The sequence below is a fragment of the Schistocerca americana genome, chromosome X (genome assembly GCF_021461395.2).
Source record: "Schistocerca americana isolate TAMUIC-IGC-003095 chromosome X, iqSchAmer2.1, whole genome shotgun sequence".
NCBI classification, from domain to species: Eukaryota; Metazoa; Arthropoda; class Insecta; order Orthoptera; family Acrididae; genus Schistocerca; species Schistocerca americana.
The window spans coordinates 442,591,309-442,612,630 of NC_060130.1; the positions used below are offsets into that span (position 1 = coordinate 442,591,309).

Here is a 21,322-nt window from a genome sequence, read left to right on the forward strand (position 1 = left end):
CTAAAATTATTTCTTTATCTTAAGTTTATCACTGTTAGGGAAATTTTTTACATGTCAAATACAAACAAAATTAGGTTGAAAAATTAATATTACATACTTCATTTCGAACAAGACTGACTGTGTTTTTGTTTATTTCTTGTATTACCACAACAAATAAGTTCATTACAACCATCTCTATTGGAGAGTAACAACAAAAAGATATCTGTCATTTCAAAACAGAAACAATGTTAGTACTGTCATTTCAAGGGCGTAAATCTTTGCAGAATTAATCTTACCATTCCTGTATCATTTCCTTTTAGAGTCAAACAAATATCAAGATCAGAGTTCTGTAATCCAAACCCATTGCATGATGATCCGAATAGTTCCAGCTTCACATTTGGATACAGTTTTGAAATATATTGTTCCAGATCCATTACAATAGACTTTCGTAGGTCTATTTGTTTTTGTGTTTGAGAAAAGTTTTCTGAAAAGAATTTGGAATTTAGAAACGAAAAAGATATATATGCTATTTCATCAAGAACTGGCATGGTGAGACCATGGTTGTGTAATAATATAGGCAAACTCTAAACAAAAAGAAAAACAGCAACCATCTACTGCTAACTGAACTATTTATAAACAACAAATAATGCTAGTTTCTACAATGAAATGTAGAAGAAATCATGCACACATTCATAGTACAAACATTTAGACACTAAACTAATATCAAATATCACAATAAAATACAATACTGACATTGTTAACAAACAGTAAGTGTTTATTTAGCACCCACTATTGTAACATTTATGTATGCAACTTTTTCCCCCATCACTTGTGTATTACACAACACACAATAATGTAAATTATCAGCAAGCAATCATATCTACAGCCGGAATATTTACATACAAAGACAAAGCTATCCCTCATTGTAATCTTTCTTTTGCATTCCACAATTTTCAACAGAACATCAATTGCTATAATATTGTTATGATGACCTATTACTCTTCTAATTAAAGCTCATTCACTGTGTATCGCATGAACTGAAGATTTATATCTTTTAAATCTTCTGTTGAACATGTACACACAAACTGTAACTTCTGTAATAGTGTGTCTTTGGCACTGATCAATCTTTGTAAATTGCCATTTTTGTATACAACCATCAGTGTGGCTGAAATATCTAGGATGTGTGCACACTCTACATGGTCAGTCTCTAAAGTTTTGAAAAATGTTGTCGTCTGCTCATTATTTCAAGAAATATGAACTACTTCAATAACAGGTAACAATGCCATTAACGGATCCAGGAATTTCAATGTTGTTATGACTAACACACATCTTAGAAATTTATTTAGCACCATTAGGAACTTACACCACAACTGTGTTTAGAGTAAGCTAAATTAAATTTAAAAAAGTGAACAAATTTGAATATATATGTGCCTGTACAAAAAAACACCCACAGTAAACTACATACACTCTACCCCCTCCCCCATCTCACTTACAAGTTGTGCAAAAGATATTTATGTTGACATAACATACAGTTCTTAGGGCACTGAAAATTTAAATTTCAGTCTAGAACTGCCTTCCAAGTTATACAGTTGCTACCACACTGGAAAATTGCTACATCAAGCCAAATGAGAGCACTAATTATTTAATCTAAACTTTGAAATGATGCCATAGTGGTAGAAGATGAGCAAATATTATGTATACTACTATGCACACTAGACAATGTTCAACAACGTTCTCATTCTGAATCTTTCACAGAATTGAAGTTGTTTTCAGTCCCTGAAATACTTGACCAAACAATTATATAAGAAAACTTCAATTTTCTCACATCCCATTAGAAATATCCTCTCTGTGGATTTACATTGTAAGAGACAGAGCAAAAACAGGAAATCTGGCAAAAAGTTGAATCAATAAAGGACACTGGTTTGAAAGTATAGAATGTATAGCCAGATCTTATAGTTTTATTCAAACAGTGACATTGAAGCAGGTTACCAATTTTTTTAAATTCAAATTAGTCAGTCTATTGCCCTGAAAATACAATATGTTTAGAACTGATTTAGCTGTTATTCCTGTAAATCAAATTTACTAAAAGAAGAGACTGTGTGCTTACACTACATCACAACTTCTACAAGCTGTGCCAGCCTTCCATGAAACACAAGAAAACTCAAGAAATCTTTGTCAAGACTGAAACCTAATGATAATTTGCACAAGTGAAGAAAATCTGCAGCTCTTCACTTTTCAGCATATATGCACACAGGGAAGAAAGGGATTGTCTCTACAAGGGAAATTTAGTGACCCCAAAAAGCACAATACCAAGTAGATATTTTAATTTTGGTTCCTGTTAAGGTTGTGCAGCTGAAGTGGTATGGCAAGGGATCACAGGGTCACTTAGGAAGCACCATGAAACCCAAATTGCAGTATCTGTAACTAAAGATTTATGTGCAATAGTGCACTTCTTACTAAACAGAAAAGCCCCAACCAGCCTTCGGCAAGCAGTTCTATTTCTGCAGCAGCTGTTGCAGCTCACCAGTATGGAATGATTAATTCAAGTCACTCAAGCACTGCGTGCAACGAATACAGTATAATTAACTAATAATTTGAAAAGACACCTCAAACTTAGTTTTTGCATAACCAGACGCTTCCCACTATTTTAAAAATAAAAGTCACATTGCAGATGCATTATTAACAACTGACAAGGACATTGACAGACGAGTTGAAGCACTCGAAAGGTGCCTGTGGCAGTCTCACCACTGACATCCCAAGCTATCCCCTGACTATGAAGAAAGTCCAGCCTCCAGCAGTCATATACCAGATACTGTGGCTAATAAACTAGTAAATTAGCTTGGTTCATGCTTAAGGGACTAAACAGGGAGGTCATCAGCCCCTTGGTCAAGAGGCAGTTCATCTGGAGTTGGCGACGACCGCCAGAAATTTGATCGAATTATGAAAGTATGCAAGAGTGGTAATATAAAGACACTGAAAGCAATACTGATGCCAGGGCTGAGAAATAATTTTAGTAGTAAAAGTATATGTGTAAGTCTGCAGGCTTTCATAGCCATTTCCACTCTTTTCAAGTATTCGTATTGAACCAGAACGTAAGACAGAACTGGACGAGGGATCTCCCAGGGTGGTGAACCAACACAATAATGGACAAAGACAGTTATAAAGTAAAGAATGCCTTCTAGCTAGCAGATTCGTAATATTAATAGTCAGTAGACTACAAATGTAGTGGACGCCAGCTGAACTGACAATAACAATCAGGTAAGACAAATAATCAGGTCAGAAGGTGAGTGGGGCCAGGCAAGTGCGCCTGGGGGATCTGCATGAGACAGGAATCTTCTGTCCCACAGCCGCCCCATCCCCGATCTATTATAATCAAAGTGTTAAAGGGGGAAGTATCCAATATTCATCAGCAAACTACTCCAAAAACAAAAATATGGTGTGGCAGAAGAAAGGGGCTAACCACATTGAAATGCAATTAAAACAGAGTAAAAGCCCCTGAAATACAGCTGAGATAAAAGCTGATGAATAAAAATTGGTTGATTGCTTCAAGAGCCCCAATCACTGAAGAGCCCAACATGGTAAATGGTTCATCAGGTAGTGACAAGAAAGTAATGGGATCATTGTTAAGTGGTCACTGTCACAAAGATGTTGTGAAGTGACCCCTTTAGCAAAGCAACAAGATAAGGGGAAAATATCATAATGTCCATACTCAAAAAGGTACCATGGGCAGCACTTAAGTGTACTGGAGTACTTTCACTAAGGAGAGACAGATAAAGATCGGAAACGACATGGTCAACAATAAGGCTCCTACTACACAAATGTAGAGCTGCTTCATATGGAGTGATGTGCACTGGAATCTCCAAGTAGAAGAAAAGGTGTTTGGAGTTGTTGGATTACGGCAGTCATCTCAAGATAAATAAGTGCCCTGTCTGGAGGTAAATAAACATTACAAATGCTGATCACTGGGGTTGTTTTCACTCACACTTCTATTGCTTCCAACATGGTATGGAGGGCATTCTGCCCACTGAGGACATCTTTGTGATCTAGTGAACAGACTCTGCCAAATGCTCTTTTGGTCCCAACAGAATGCACCGTAACATCAAATAGTTGACCATTTTCCATAAGTGTAGTGCATTTCTTGGAGAGTAACACAGATTGCATAACGAGAGGAAAGTAGTGATGGTTCTGGCAGGGGCAGTAATATACATTGCAGTTCCACTGTATCATCACATTCTGAATTTCCTGGTTAAGCATGAAGGGGCCAGGAAGAGAGGTCATGTCCAAAGATCACAATCTGTCACCAGTTAGGGTGAAACAACATCAGCAAACATCAGTTCAGAGCCCAGTTGCACGAGTGGACCTGCTACCTCCAGGATCACCACAGACTACTACTTTTTCTCTTTCACAACTTATGGCCGTCAATATTCTTCTAAGGGCTTCTCTGACATGGGTGTAGGAATGGAAGAAGAGCAGGCAACACTGGGATCCATTGTCCATGGTTCCTTCAGTCACTTGCTAGTCTGAGGTTGTAGATATGTGAATTTATGGGTAGACGGACTCCTGTCACCAGAAGATGCCTCGGGATGATCCTGCTTGTCAGGTTTGGTGCGGAAAATGGTTTTCAAAGATGGTGCTGCATGAATCACAAAAGGGGGGACCTGTCGCCCACATGGTCATTTTTATTTGTGCGATTACTGAATGTCGACATCAATGGAGTAAATACATCATGTACTGTTGATGACTGTTGGTATCACTGAGACATACAAATGATCTTATTTTTTTCAGAGCTTCAAAATGTGAGAGATGATCTTGTCCTTCAGTTCCTGGATTGTGTGTTCCTTGAGTAGGTGAGCACACTTTGTGAATCAAGGAGGATGATCTTTTCCACAACTGACACAGACAGGTAGTAGTATACATAGTGAAATTTTGTAAGTGGCCAGCCACATCACATTCCAAAAATCAGGTTGTGTGTAAACCAGGAAGACATATGCCCAAAGTGCTGGCATTTAACACACAACATTGGGGTGGGAAACACAGCTTCCTCTGGAAGTGAATAGCTCGTAACAGCAAGGTTGAATGCAACAGTATCAATCTTGTTGAAACTTCGGGACGGAGTAAGTGTCTCAATGCAGGATGCAGTTTTAATCTACCAGGAAGTTTCATGTCAGCACATACTCTACTGCAGAGAAAAAATTTCATTCTCTCAATCTTGTTGTCTTGCGGGCCTCAACATACATGACACAAGAAGTACATACCTAACCTCTTGTGAGTATTTGTGTAGTTCTTTACCTATCTACAGCATCAGGTTCCAGTGAAACATTAAGCAGTGTATCATGTTTAAGTTCTTATGGAATGTTATGGTAACAGGTTTAGAAGAGGGTAACACTTGGCAATGGGTAGGATTTGCCATCTTATGATGGAATCACTTCATAATTTTTCTTTTACCCAAAATTTTGTTGTCCATTATTTAGTAAGGATAGAGAGTCTGCCAAATAAGTTTTCAATATTCTCTGCAAAGAACACTGGTTCAGTAGAGAGAAAGGACCTTCCACCTGTTCGGGTACAAACCATGAACTGAAGACCGTAAATTTCTGCAAACCACATGGTTTCATTTTCCTTCCACAGCATGGCCAAGGAGGTAAGGTTTGTAGGGTCACAATGATCTGCTCTTAATTGTAGTCTGCCTTAAGAGACTCCACAGGCACCACTCAGCCAGAGCTAAGGCTCCCTGGCATAATGAGCACTGCCCAGAGTCCTGGTGCTGCCAAACTGACAGGCACCTGCTTGTTGGCATTTGAGAAAAGTGACAGTTTGGGCATAGTATGATCTCTCAGTGGGCAGGGGATACCACTTTATGGGTACCAGAAGACACCCCCACATGGACTCATTACCATGTTGAAAAGTGAAGGTCAAACCGAGGTGTGGAGCCCAAACATATGTTGACCAAAATATGTGGTGTAAAATAAAGCTAATGAAGTGGGTAAATCATAATCTACGTCCTATAAGCAAACTAGGTTGTCAGCAGGGAATATGTCCCGGAGAATAAGTCTGAGAAAAGATACAGTCAGAGAATTAAATTGTTGCACAGGAAAGGATGAATTACTGCAATAGCTTGGGGCACCACACTTGCCACACACATTCTCACAAAAAAGTAGTGAGCTCTACTGGGGGAGGGGGTGTAATAAATTATGAGACGGAAATGATGGTCTGTACTTACCTTCAGAGACGAAATATGTATATTGCGGATACACACATCTGAAACTAGAAGTAAAGCACTCCCTAGTTTTTGGAGCAGATAGTTTGTTCCTCAGGGAGGGAGGGAGAGATTGGGGAAGGTTAAAAAGGACGGGCAGGTCAAATCAGACCCCAAGATGAGATTGTCGCACCAGCAATAAATATGAAGGTAAACCTGTGTAGGATGTTATTAAGGCCATATATGTCTGTCATTTCGCATAAAATAAAGCAACACAGTCTCCTCTCTGTACACGATACTCTTGCTCGTGCATAAAGAAATGGAAATTTTGCCAAATACTGCAATAACTTGGTGTTTCTTATTTTTAACATTTCAAAAAGAGAATGACTAGTAAAGACAATCAGTTTCTTCTTAATGGGGCCTGGGGATTCGCGGAGTGTGACACCCTGTCAAACCATGTTTCTTCCCAACTTCACACAAATTATTTTGCTCCTGTTTCAATGAGAACCACAAACATGTTCATTCACTCAAATTTGAGAGAATAGGCTTTCTTTATCATATTAAAGTACAAAATCATACCTAGAACATATTCACACACCCTATCCAGGGTCATGATGTGGTCTGCAGTCATCTGCACCAACTTATCAGGTCGATTCAGTGGACAGGCTTTCTTTGTGTGGTTATCTTCCATACAAAAAGTACAAACTAAAGGAAGTTTCTGAAAAGAAAATACATTTTCTTGTAAATTTTTTTCAGTCTCAGCTATCAATACAGGTATATAAAAATATTTTGGAAACAGTAGTAAACCAATGATCAAGAAATGTAAATGCCACTTAAGAAACAGAATGATTATAATTTCTGTTTCTGTTATGTTAAATCTCTGACAACAAGAATATTGGTTATATTTTTTTAATCACACAGGACTTGTATGGTAATGAGCTCTTAGGTGGCTTATGAAATAGGATTCAAAATAAAGCACCTTTCAGACTTAATTCAGTTCAAATGACGGGTTCTGTCAAATAAATTATAGCAATAGATGCGATATTCCTTCCGCATCCAATTCTATCACACGATCTACAATACTACTAGTAACACTATGTATTTATTCTACTTATCCACTTTTCTTCGCCCCTTTGGAATTCATACCTCTTCTATAGATTTCATTTTTCACACAACAGATTCTACTACTTTTCCTTCTCACTTTTCTAAACTTCATCCAAGCACCTATAAGTGGTCTGGCGTTCCTACAACCATTTCCATTTTATCTCATTTTTGTGTTAATCATTTTGCTTTTGCTTCTTAGCATTTAATTTTGACAGTTATATCTGCTGCTGACTTCCTTTCTTACCCTCTTCATTCTCTTATTAACACCTTTCATCAATAAGTGGCAGCTTTTATTTCAGTGTTTACACTTTCTTTGTCTCCATCTTTCTTATTTCTATGAGGACTCTGTGTAAATTCCAAAACCTGACAGTGAAAAAACAAGCACTTGTATCAAAAAGGAATTTTTATTTTTTGGTGCCAATTCATGCGTTTTAACTTTTTCTATCGAGGACACTTATCCATGACAATGTGATTCCGGAAGTTCAGCAAAATACACCCCTACCACTGTCATTGCCTCTTCATCATCACCAACATCACCATCGTATTCTTAAAGTGAGTAGGGTACAGTGTTTATGAACAATTTGCCCCCATTTGGTTCTATCTTGAATAATTCTTATCTTGATACTGTTTCCCAGTTTCCTCCTCTAGTCTTCAGGTCTTCCTTTAATCTGGTCCAGTCATTTTTTAGGTCATTCTACTAGTCTTTTCGCATGCACATTTCTGCCCAAGTACTGTTTTGGCATGTGGTTTTACTTCATACCTTATGCATGTCGAAACCACTTGAGCCACGCAGTACTCAGTTTCTTAGTGAATGACAGATACATTTGCATCTCTCCTCTGATGTCTTCATTTCTAATTTTCTCTCTTCTAGTCTTCTGCAAGGCTGATAGCAGAAACTTCATTTCACATGCTTTTAACTCGGTTAAATCTGCCTTGCCAAGCTGTATGTTATAACCAGTAAGAGACACAATTTAAATATGGTCTGTTTAGTTCTCACAGGAACTCCATTGTCCCACAGAAGGTTCTGCACTTGATGAAAAAATTTAGATCATTTTGTTACCTCTTCAAATGACAGTAAATTCTTGCAGTAATGAATTTTTTTATACATCTGTCTCTCTCTTTTTGCAATCCAGGACTGTTCAAATATTTTTTTTCATAAAATGTGACAAAGACACTTGTGTAGTACTTTCCAGTCAATGGGTTTGGCCTTTTCAAGGTAATAAATAAGGACAATATATTTTGCATCACAAAAAGCAGTCAGCAGAAGCTTTCTGATGGATGAAATCTGCCTTCACCATTTTAAATGCAGGGCCATCAGCTTCTACATAATGCTTTCAATTGCCAATTTCCTTCTGATGTGAAATGATGAACCAACATCATGTCCATAGTAGCAAACTACGCAAATATATCCAGGAGGATTTTTTTAATTGTAGAAATACTGCTGCAATTTCATAAAAGGGTGAGTAACTTTAGCTAGAGTTTTAGAAATAAGACAACTGAAATGAAACTTAATCATGAACTTTCATATAAAAATGTACCATACTCAATTCTACTGCTATGCCCAGCTGTCAATTTTTTCATAAACATTTAGTATCTACAAAGAACATTTTGCCATTGCTCAGTATTTTTTGCTTTGGCTGCAGTTTTGAGATGTCCTATTCCACAGACACTGTACTCCAGTTTGTCCATTTCAATAGAAAAAAGACGAGCTCTTCAAAATGACACCTAAATAAAACTTCTGTAGATCCTGTGATCACTTCTTTTGTTGTGTAACAAGTACTACAATAACAAAAATAAAATTCAATTAATAGCTGTGCCCTATCCAGTAAATTTTCTTGTTGCCCTAATATAGCAATTACTCCAGCCCATTTTTCTTAATATTTGCATCACTCATTTTCCTAAAATACCCACATTCCAATATTTGCCTATCTGCAATTTCATCAGAGCAATAGCCACTAGCATTATTGACATACCAACACAACAGAAACTGCAGTATTTCAAAGAACTTCACAACGAAACACTGACAGTGAACGGTAATACACCATAAGTAAGGAAGCAGTATTAACCACCCCCCTCCCCCCATTTTTACATACAGCTGACATTTCCACTAAAGACATGTTAGAGTATATTAACTCATGACGACTTACCTTTCCTCCTGTAAAGCTGAACTGTGAGAAATTAAAGGAAACACATTTTTCATTCACACCACAGTTCAATGTGTGTGCCTGAGACACAGTGATTGTCAAATTGGAATGTGTATTAGCACTGGATGAAGCATTTTTTTGAGAAATTAACCCATCTAACTTCTTGTTGAACCGCTCATCTTCTCTTAACATCTTCTCAATCATTTCCTCTCGTGTTTCTTTTTCTTTCGAATCCTCAGCGAGTGTGCCATCTCTAATAACATGATGATATATTGGCCCATCAGATGTATTAGGAATTGAAAAATATTTGAATGTTATTCTCATGCAATGAAGAAAATACTCCATCGTAGAGCCACTTATCACAGTCCGAGCAATATTCATCTTTGGTTGAAAAGGATCTGGAAAAAAAAGTACTTTACATGTGTAACTAAACAATAAATGAATCCATCTTGAATTGGCATTAGCCATCTAAAACACATTCACATGTTATGTTCTGAATAAAAACATACTACAAACATTCAATGAAAACACAAAAGTAAAGGAACCAGTAGCAAATTTGATGAAGTAGGCCTGATGGTAATGGTCAGGAAATCACTTTGTGTGTGTGTGTGTGTGTGTGTGTGTGTGTGTGTGTGTGTGTGTGTGTGTGTGTGTGTGTGTGTGAATTCCTAAGGAAGCAAACTGCTGAGGTCATCGGTCCCTAGACTTACACACTACTTAAGCTAACTTATGCTAAGAACAACACAAACACCCATACCCGAGGGAGGACCCGAACCTCCGGTGGGAGGGGCAGACAAATACATGAAGAAAATCGATGACATTAGAGGCAAATAAAAATTAATTTTGTTTGTATGCATTATAACTACAATCAAGTAGTTGAAAGGATATAGTGGGTAGTGTTTCTATGCAATATTTTTAAACATTGTGGTATGAAATGTTGCTCTGGCCTTTCAAACAAGAAGTCTCTGTGAAATTTTAATACATTTCAGCAGCATTATTTTTAAACAATCTATAAACTCTCTGATAAACAACAGAGTCAATATCAAAAAATAAAACCTAAATTCAGTAGACACTTTCACAAAGTACTGTCCTTCTATGTCACCTCATCAAATTAACTACTACACTTTCAATGCAGAAAATTAAAAATTCTACTCTCCAATTTTGCTACGGCTTAAAGCAACTTTCCTCTCACCACTGGACTGCTTTCAGCAAGCAGGCCAACAGTCAATAGCTCAATGTACTGTGAGCCATCTCTTTAGGTCCCTACAATACTTTTTGCAAAATAATTTTTAAAAAACCCATTTCACAGCTCCAATAATGACTGCTGGTATCAATTTCTCTACAGTCTGCATCTAAAAATGCAGGCCACGTTTATGTGTTTAAGAGTCAAGACAATTTGCTGAGGAATATGTGTCAAGACTTCAAGCCCGAGAACTGATCTCCATTATGGATATAATAAACTGACACAACATATTTCACAATGAAGGCAGAAGTAATAATAAGTAAATTAATATAATAAAATAACACCAATTCTTTGTGGAGAACAATCTAGTTAGCATGGCCTTAAAGCTTCAGTTACAAGGCCAGTATAGTAAATACATAAGTAAATCCCCTACCTCTCACCCCCCCCCCCCCCCTCTCTCTCTCTCTCAGCAGATCAACCACTGCTGAAGAAAAATAATAAAAGGAATATAAATATGGAACTTCTTCTGAGAGACAGTCCAATCCCATTATTTTTGTTTAATTTACTCACCTTCAATTATAATCTTCCTTCTGCCATTACTCTTCTCAATGCCTCGTTTGTCAATACGCACAATATAGTCAGATAGAGGATATCGAACAGAAAAGAACTTCAGCAAGCCCAGCCACAACTCTCCAACTGTGGATTTATTTCCACTTTCCCAGCTTGTTCTTTTTGTACCTGTTTAACATACAGCCGAAATAACAATGTGAATAAATCTAGAAACACAATAGTTGCCACAGTACCTCATAGGTATGACTTTATTTACTCATGTGTAAACAAAGAAGTCTGGAAGACAAACATTAAAATAAAGTAACTGTGTTCAGGATATGCTAAATCCGAAGTACTAGACATAAGTAAGCTGCATCAAAACATGTACATCAAAGATGGAATATACTTGAACTATGGAGGGAAACACTGTGTGTGATCGCATCAACGAGATAATTAAAAATCAACTTTAAATAAATAAAACCATCTATCAGCTTCCTGTATGTCTTGCCAAAAACAGTGATGAAAGTAACATGAGCAACAGAGATGAAAAAGTTATTTCAAAACCCTCAGATACCTTTTTAGGTGAAAGTATGCAGTCTCCGCAAATAAAACACCACACTATGTGGCAGGGAAGTCTCAAATCCCAAAGTTACTTGCAAATTTATCGGTGTTTTATCAAAGTATGCAGTCACTGACAAATAAAGTGAGTTAACTTGAAGTTCTTCTACAAACTGGAATAAAATTTGTTACTGTACTTTGCATAACAGAACACTGGCTTGAAGAACAAAAACTAAAAATGTCGAGTCTGACAAATTTTGTGTTAGGTAGCTATTTCCATATAACTATACAGAGCCATGGAGAAAGCTGTTTGTATATAAAAAGCGGTATAATATTTGCACTTATTCGTTTCCCAAAAGATACAGTGTAAATTCGCATAGTCATCAATCATCTGTTTCTTTTGAACTGCTTGTGAGATAAAAGAGAGGAAAAAAATTGTTAGGGATAGATAGGGACTGCGCCTTTTGTGTTCGGATTCAGGGGGAACTGGCCACTGTCCGTAAATAGCTGGAAGCTGTGTTGGCCATGGTCGACAGGCTCCAGGCTGTTGTCCTGGGCTGCGGTGACATTGGGACACGATTTTGGCATCTCTGGAACCTGTAGCATCGTCTGGGATCTCCTATGCCATTGCATCCTTGGATTCGGACGTACCTGCCGGTCGTAACTTGCCTGACGGTGATTGGCGAACCGTGGCGGGGTCGTGCATCCCTAGGCAGAAGGCGAAAATTGGTGCTGGCCGCAAGGCTGTACCCCTGTACCCTTATGCCTCCATAGCAGGTTTGAGGTACTGCCCACTGCTGAAAGTACTTCTGAGCCAGCAAGGGCGGCCTCACCTGTTGCGGCAGTGGTCAGTCTTCCTGAGAGGTCCGGACAAGTGCACAGAGTGGGACTGCTTGTCATTGGGAGCTCCAATGTTAGGTGGGTAATGGAGCCCCTTAGGGATATGGTACCTAAGGATGGGAAGAGAGCCAATGGTGCACTCGGTGTGCATACTGGAGGGAGTCATCCCAGATGTGGAAAGGTCCTTCTGGATGCCATGAAGGGTACAGGGTGCAGCCAACTGCAGGAGGTGGCTCATGTCGGCACTAATGATGTGTGTTGATATGGATCGGAAGAGATTCTCTATGGTTTCTGAGAGCTATCTGAGTTGGTGAGGACTGCCAGTTTTGCTAATGAGATTAAGGCGGGGCTCACCACCTGCAGCATCGTCGACAGGACCGATTGCGGACGTTTGGTACATAGCCGAGTGGAGGGTCTGAATCAGAGGCTCAGACAGTTCTGCGACCATGTAGGCTGCAGATTCCTCGAATCTGCTGAATAGTGTAAATTCGCATAGTCGTTTGTCTTCTGTTTTTGTTTTGAATGGCCAGTGTCGGTTGGTCACAGTCAGTGTGCTCCCTGCCGCCGTTGGATAAGCAGCTGAGCAGCAAGTTGTATACTCCTAGCTCACTCATTTGTTACATAGTTTAATTCTTAATTTCTTTGCGTGTTTTTGGTACCTGCAATGTTTAATTCATAAATTTCGGGCGTATTATAGTATTTGAGAGTTGTAGCATTGCGTTTTAGTACCTGAATAGTGTAATTTCGCTTAGTCTCCTTCCGCCGCCGAGCAGTGTCAGCAGTGCGCAAGTAGCAGCATTACTGCATTTACTAGGCAATCTTGTATATTAATAACCGTTTAAATTTTGTCGATTTGTTTGCGCTCTCTGTAGATTAGTTCAGAAGTTCTTTGTAAAACAGTTTTTAGCATGGATAGGAACTGCAACTGCTGTGTTCGGATGCAGGCTGAGTTGGCATCCCTTCGCTCCCAGCTTCAGGCAGTGTTGGCTTCGGTCACACAGCTTGAGGCTGTTGCCAATGGGCATCACTGTGGGGGTCCGGATGGGGGTTTGTCGGGGACGGCCAGCTCGTCCCACGCATCCCCTGATCGGACTACGACTGTGGTTGCCCGGGATACTGCCCGCATTGAGGCTGATCCCTCACCTGTGGTAGAGTGGGAGGTCGTTTCAAGGTGTGGCAGGGGGCGAAAGACATTCCGGAGGGCTGAACGGAAAGCCTCTCCAGTTTGTCTGACGAACCGGTTTCAGGCTCTGTCTCAGGCTGATACTGATCTTCGGCCTGACATGGCTGCTTGTCCTGTTCCAGAGGTTGCCCCTCAGTCTGCAAGATCCGGGCAGTTGCAGAGGGTGGGCTTACTGGTAGTTGGGAGCTCCAACGTCAGGCGCGTAATGGGGCCCCTTAGGGAAATGGCAGCAAGAGAGGGGAAGAAAACCAATGTGCACTCCGTGTGCATACCGGGGGGAGTCATTCCAGATGTGGAAAGGGTCCTTCCGGATGCAAGGAAGGGTACAGGGTGCACCCATCTGCAGGTGGTCGCTCATGTCGGCACCAATGATGTGTGTCGCTATGGATCGGAGGAAATCCTCTCTGGCTTCCGGCGGCTATCTGATTTGGTGAAGACTGCCAGTCTCGCTAGCGGGATGAAAGCAGAGCTCACCATCTGCAGCATCGTCGACAGGACTGACTGCGGACCTTTGGTACAGAGCCGAGTGGAGGGTCTGAATCAGAGGCTGAGACGGTTCTGCGACAGTGTGGGCTGCAGATTCCTCGACTTGCGCCATAGGGTGGTGGGGTTTCGGGTTCCGCTGGATAGGTCAGGAGTCCACTACACGCAACAAGCGGCTACACGGGTAGCAGGGGTTGTGTGGCGTGGGCTGGGCGGCTTTTTAGGTTAGATGGCCTTGGGCAAGTACAGAAAGGGCAACAGCCACAACAGGTGCGGGGCAAAGTCAGGACATGCGGGGACCAAGTAGCCATCGGTATTGTAATTGTCAACTGTCGAAGCTGCGTTGGTAAAGTACCAGAACTTCAAGCGCTGATAGAAAGCACCGAAGCTGAAATCGTTATAGGCACAGAAAGCTGGCTTAAGCCAGAGATAAATTCTGCCGAAATTTTTACAAAGGTACAGACGGTGTTTAGAAAGGATAGATTGCATGCAACCGGTGGTGGAGTGTTCGTCGCTGTTAGTAGTAGTTTATCCTGTAGTGAAGTAGAAGTGGATAGTTCCTGTGAATTATTATGGGTGGAGGTTACAATCAACAACCGAACTAGGTTAATAATTGGCTCCTTTTACCGACCTCCCGACTCAGCAGCATTAGTGGCAGAACAACTGAGAGAAAATTTGGAATATATTTCACATAAATTTTCTCAGCATGTTATAGTCTTAGGTGGAGATTTCAATTTACCAGATATAGACTGGGACACTCAGATGTTTAGGACGGGTGGTAGGGACAGAGCATCGAGTGACATTATACTGAGTGCACTATCCGAAAATTACCTCGAGCAATTAAACAGAGAACCGACTCGTGGAAATAACATCTTGGACCCACTGATAACAAACAGACCCGAACTTTTCGACTCTGTATGTACAGAACAGGGAATCAGTGATCATAAGGCCGTTGCAGCATCCCTGAATATGGAAGTTAATAGGAATATAAAAAAAGGGAGGAAGGTTTATCTGTTTAGCAAGAGTAATAGAAGGCAGATTTCAGACTACCTAACAGATCAAAACGAAAATTTCTGTTCCGACACTGACAATGTTGAGTGTTTATGGAAAAAGTTCAAGGCAATCGTAAAATGCGTTTTAGACAGGTACGTGCCGAGTAAAACTGTGAGGGACGGGAAAAACCCACCGTGGTACAACAACAAAGTTAGGAAACTACTGCGAAAGCAAAGAGAGCTCCACTCCAAGTTTAAACGCAGCCAAAACCTCTCAGACAAACAGAAGCTAAACGATGTCAAAGTTAGCGTAAGGAGGGCTATGCGTGAAGCGTTCATTGAATTCGAAAGTAAAATTCTATGTACCGACTTGACAGAAAATCCTAGGAAGTTCTGGTCTTACGTTAAATCAGTAAGTGGCTCGAAACAGCATATCCAGACACTACGGGATGATGATGGCATTGAAACAGAGGATGACACGCGTAAAGCTGAAATACTAAACACCTTTTTCCAAAGCTGTTTCACAGAGGAAGACCGCACTGCAGTTCCTTCTCTAAATCCTCGCACAAACGAAAAAATGGCTGACATCGAAATAAGTGTCCAAGGAATAGAAAAGCAACTGGAATCACTCAATAGAGGAAAGTCCACTGGACCTGACGGGATACCAATTCGATTCTACACAGAGTACTCTAAAGAACTTGCCCCCCTTCTAACAGCCGTGTACCGCAAGTCTCTAGAGGAACGGAGGGTTCCAAATGATTGGAAAAGAGCACAGATAGTCCCAGTCTTCAAGAAGGGTCGTCGAGCAGATGCGCAAAACTATAGACCTATATCTCTGACGTCGATCTGTTGTACAATTTTAGAACATGTTTTTTGCTCGAGTATCATGTCGTTTTTGGAAACCCAGAATCTACTATGTAGGAATCATCATGGATTCCGGAAACAGCGATCGTGTGAGACCCAACTCGCTTTATTTGTTCATGAGACCCAGAAAATATTAGATACAGGCTCCCAGGTAGATGCTATTTTTCTTGACTTCCGGAAGGCTTTCGATACAGTTCCGCACTGTCGCCTGATAAACAAAGTAAGAGCCTACGGAATATCAGACCAGCTGTGTGGCTGGATTGAAGAGTTTTTAGCAAACAGAACACAGCATGTTGTTATCAATGGAGACACGTCTACAGACGTTAAAGTAACCTCTGGCGTGCCACAGGGGAGTGTTATGGGACCATTGCTTTTCACAATATATATAAATGACCTAGTAGATAGTGTTGGAAGTTCCATGCGGCTTTTCGCGGATGATGCTGTAGTATACAGAGAAGTTGCAGCATTAGAAAATTGTAGCGAAATGCAGGAAGATCTGCAGCGGATAGGTACTTGGGGCAGGGAGTGGCAACTGACCCTTAACATAGACAAATGTAATGTATTGCGAATACATAGAAAGAAGGATCCTTTATTGTATGATTATATGATAGCGGAACAAACACTGGTAGCAGTTACTTCTGTAAAATATCTGGGAGTATGCGTACGGAACGATTTGAAGTGGAATGATCATATAAAATTAATTGTTGGTAAGGCGGGTACCAGGTTGAGATTCATTGGGAGAGTGCTTAGAAAATGTAGTCCATCAACAAAGGAGGTGGCTTACAAAACACTCGTTCGACCTATACTTGAGTATTGCTCATCAGTGTGGGATCCGTACCAGGTCGGGTTGACGGAGGAGATAGAAAAGATCCAAAGAAGAGCGGCGCGTTTCGTCACCGGGTTATTTGGTAACCGTGATAGCGTTACGGAGATGTTTAATAAACTCAAGTGGCAGACTCTGCAAGAGAGGCGCTCTGCATCGCGGTGTAGCTTGCTGTCCAGGTTTCGAGAGGGTGCGTTTCTGGATGAGGTATCGAATATATTGCTTCCCCCTACTTATACCTCCCGAGGAGATCACGAATGTAAAATTAAAGAGATTAGAGCGCGCACGGAGGCTTTCAGACAGTCGTTCTTCCCGCGAACCATACGCGACTGGAACAGGAAAGGGAGGTAATGACAGTGGCACGTAAAGTGCCCTCCGCCACACACCGTTGGGTGGCTTGCGGAGTATAAATGTAGATGTAGATGTATGCTTGCACCATAGGGTGGGGTTTTGGGTTCTGCTAAATAGGTCATGTGTCCACTACACACAGGAGGTGGCTACACGGATAGCAGGGGCTGTGTGGCGTGGACTGGGTGGTTTTTTAGGTTAGACAGTCTCGGGGAAGATCAAAAAGGGCTCCTGTCTCAAAGGGTACAGGGCAAAGAAACAACAAGAATCGACCAAGCAACAGTCAGTATTGTAGTTGTACAATGTTGTAGATGTGTGGGAAAAGTACCAGAGCTTCAAGTGCTGATAGAAAGAAGGGAAGCTGAAATCGTTATAGGAACAGAAGGCTGGCTAAAGCCGCAGATAAATTCTGCCGAAATTTTTACAGAGGCTCAAACCGTGTTCAGAAAGGATAGATTAAATAAAGTAGGTGGTGATGTATTTGTGTCTGTTGGTAGTAGTTTATCTTGTAGTGAAGTTGAAATAGATAGTTTCTGCGAATTACTATAGGTAGAGGTTATACTCAACAGCCGTACCGAAATAATAATTGGCTCCTTCTACCGACCCCCCGACTCGGATGATATAATAGCTGAACTGTTCAAAGAAAACTTGAATCTCATTACAAATAAGTACCCCACTTATACAGTTATAATGGGTGGAGACATCAATCTACCCTCAATTTATTGGCTAAAATACATGTTCAAAGCCATTGGTAGACAGAAAACATCGCCCGAAATGGTACTAAATGCTTTCTCTGAGAATTACTTTGAACAATTAGTTCATGAGCCAACACAAATTGTAAATGGTTGTGAAAACAGACTTGACCTCTTAGCCTCAATAATCCTGATCTAATAAAGAGCGTCATGACAGATAAAGGGATTAGTGAACACAAGGTCATTGTAGCAAGGCTTAGGACCATATCAACCAATTTAAAACAGCAGATAAAAATTCGCTTGATGCCTCCATTACTTCCAAGCTAATTACGTAAGTGTAGACCAGATATGGCTCAAATTCAAAGATACAGTATCGACAGCAATAGCTAGATCATACCGCGTAAGTTAATAAGAGACAGGACTGATCCACCATGGTACACAAAACATGTGAGAACACTGTTACAGAAGCAATGAAAAAAGCATGTCAAATTCAGAAGAACGCAAAATCCCGAAGACTGGCTAAGTTTCATGGAAGCTTGAAATTTAGTGCAGACATCAATGCGAGATGCTTTTAATAGTTTCCACAATGAAACATTGCCTCAAAATATAGTAGAAAACCCAAAGAGATTCTGGTCGAATGTAAAGTACACCAGTGGCAAAAAAAGAGTCAATACAGTCACTGGGCAATAGCGATGGAATTGTTACCAATGATGGTGTCACTAAAGCGGAGTTACTAAATACAGTTTTCCGTAATTCCTTCAGGAAAGAAGATGAAGTAAATATTCCAGAATTCGAAACCAGAACAGCTGTTAGCATGAATGACATAAAAGTAGATATCTTAGGTGTTGCGAAACAACTCAAATCACTTAAGAAAGGCACATCTTCTGGTCCAGATGGTACACCAATCAGGTTCCTTTCAGGGTATGCAGACACAATAGCACCTTTCTTAGCAATCATATACAACCGCTCACTTGACGAAAGGTCTGTTCCTAAAGACTGGAAAATAGCACAGGTCACACCAATATTCAAGAAAGGAAGTAGGAGTAACCCATTTAATTACAGACCCATCACTGACCTCAATTTGCAGTAGGATTTTGGAGCATATACTGTACTCGAACATTATGAATCACCTTGAAGAAAATGACTAATTGATACATAACCAGCACGGATTCAGAAAATATCGTTCTTGTGCAACACAGCTAGCTCTATATTCCCATGGAGTAATGAGTTCTGTTGACGAGGTATCTCAGATCGATTCCATATTCCTAGATTTCCAGAAGGCTTTCAACACAGTTCCTCACAAGTGACTGTTAATCAGATTCCGTGCATATGGAGTGTCGTCTCAGTTGTGTGACTGGATTCATGATTTCCTCTCTCAGATGTCACATTTCGTAGCGATGGACGGTAAATCAAGTAGAACAGAAGTGATATCTGGCGTTCCGCAAGGTAGAGTCATAGGCCCTCTGATATTCCTGGTTTACATAAATGATCTAGGTGATAATCTGAGCAGCCCCCTTAGACTGTTTGCAGATGACGCTGTAATTTACCGTCTAGTAAAATCAGCAGATGATCAATTCCAATTACAAAATGATCTAGAGAGAATTTCTGTATGGTGCAAAAAGTGGAAATTGGCAGTAAACAAAGAAAAAACTGCGAGGTCATCCACATGGGTACTAAAAGAAATCCGATAAATTTTGGGTACACGATAAATCGCACAAATCTAAGGGCTGTCAATTCGACTAAATACCTAGGAATTACAATTATGAGTGGGGGTTTTAATATTTGCTTCCTGAAAGAATCAAAACAAAAAACGGATCTTTTAAACCTCCTTTTAACTTTTAAATTAAAGCCTAAAATAGAAGCAGCAACATGGATAACAGCAACATCAGTGTCAACCATTCACCAAATATTTATAAATATGTCATGTAAATACAATAGACAAACTTTCAATACCGGTTTTGGGGATCAGAATGTACAAATAATTTCTGTAGAACTAAAAAATCATTGTCAACTTTCAAAACAGTCTGTATCACCTGTTGTTGGAGCTACAGTGAACAAAATATAAAATCCTTTCTTTATTTCCTAACCAGGAAAAAATGGGAAGAAGTTTACAACATTGCAGGAACAAATGAAAAGTTTGATTCTTTCAGTGCTATTACTTTGAACTACGTCCCCCCCCCCCCCCCAAAAGAAAGAAGATACTGCAGAAAAATAAGAAAAGAAACTGGCTCACACCAGGCATACTGATATCACTTATGAAAGAGAGATTACTGTACAAAGGAAAAAAACAAACAGAAAAACCATGAGATTTTGATGTTTACTTTAGGAGATACAAGCATATCCTGAACAAAGTCATTAAAATGTCTAAGAAACTGACAAATGAGAATTTTGTAAAAAGTGGCCCCCAAAAAAATTAAGCCTATATGGGACATAGTAAGAAAAGAAACAAGGAAACAATGTGAGGAACACCACAATATTGACTTACTGTAAAACTCAAGCAAAATATCAGACCCAAAAAAGTTGGAAACAAATTTAACTCCTACTTTACAAAAGTACAGCAAATCTTATCAAAATGCACCTACCAACTGCTAGGAAAGAACAAGTTCCAAATAGCTTAAATAACCGTCTTTCTTTTTATATTCAAAAGATGAGAAAGAAGTATCAAATGCCATTAGAGCACTAAAACTAAAAATTCATCTGGGATTGGTAACACCCCTGATGATACTTTAAAGAAATTCTCAGCAATAATAGCAAAAGGTGCTGCAGATGTTTGTAATTCCTCACTGGCTAATGGGATTTTCCCTGAAAAGTTAAAAACAGCAAAAGTGAGGTCTCTGTTTAAAATGGGTCAGAGGTAAATAATTACAGACTAATCTCTTTACTGTCTGGCATTTCTAAAATATTAGAACAAAATATTTTATAAGAGGTTGGTTCATTTTATGGAAGAAAATATCCTCTTCTCAAAATCACAGCATGGTTTCCATAAATGAAGGCCCACAGAAACTGCTATCTTTGATTTTATAAATGAAGCCCTGACCTCAATAGACCATAAACAACACCTATCTGCTATATTTTTGGACGTCACCAAAGCTTTTGATGTCATTAACCATAAACTACTACTCTCAAAATTGAAACATGTAGGTGTCAGTGGACTGGGACACAGTTGGATACAATAATACCTGAAAAATGGACAACAAATACTGGAACTTAAGTATCAAGAAGGAAGCAACACACATAGATAGATAGACATATACAAGTCAGGGAAATAAAGCGTTAAATATGGTGTGCCCCAAGGTTCCATTCTAGGTCCAATCTTGTTCCTGCTGTTTACAATTGTTTATAAATCAGTCAGCAACACCTTCCCAGACATGTATAAAGTTTGCAGAT

The 21,322-nt window shown here is 39.8% G+C and overlaps 1 protein-coding gene across 2 annotated transcripts in view; it reads right to left on the reverse strand.

The window, feature by feature from the left end:
- The window catches only part of LOC124554895 (terminal uridylyltransferase 4-like), a 182,551-nt gene that overhangs the window by 41,974 nt on the left and 119,255 nt on the right, over nucleotides 1-21,322 (reverse strand). For both annotated transcript variants that reach the window (XM_047128578.1, XM_047128577.1), the window contains 4 exons: nucleotides 11,174-11,341; nucleotides 9,424-9,818; nucleotides 6,752-6,890; nucleotides 276-463 (listed from right to left, as the gene is read on the reverse strand). In XM_047128578.1, coding sequence (XP_046984534.1) covers nucleotides 276-463; nucleotides 6,752-6,890; nucleotides 9,424-9,818; nucleotides 11,174-11,341 — 890 coding nt within the window. The remainder of the gene's footprint in view (nucleotides 1-275; nucleotides 464-6,751; nucleotides 6,891-9,423; nucleotides 9,819-11,173; nucleotides 11,342-21,322) is intronic.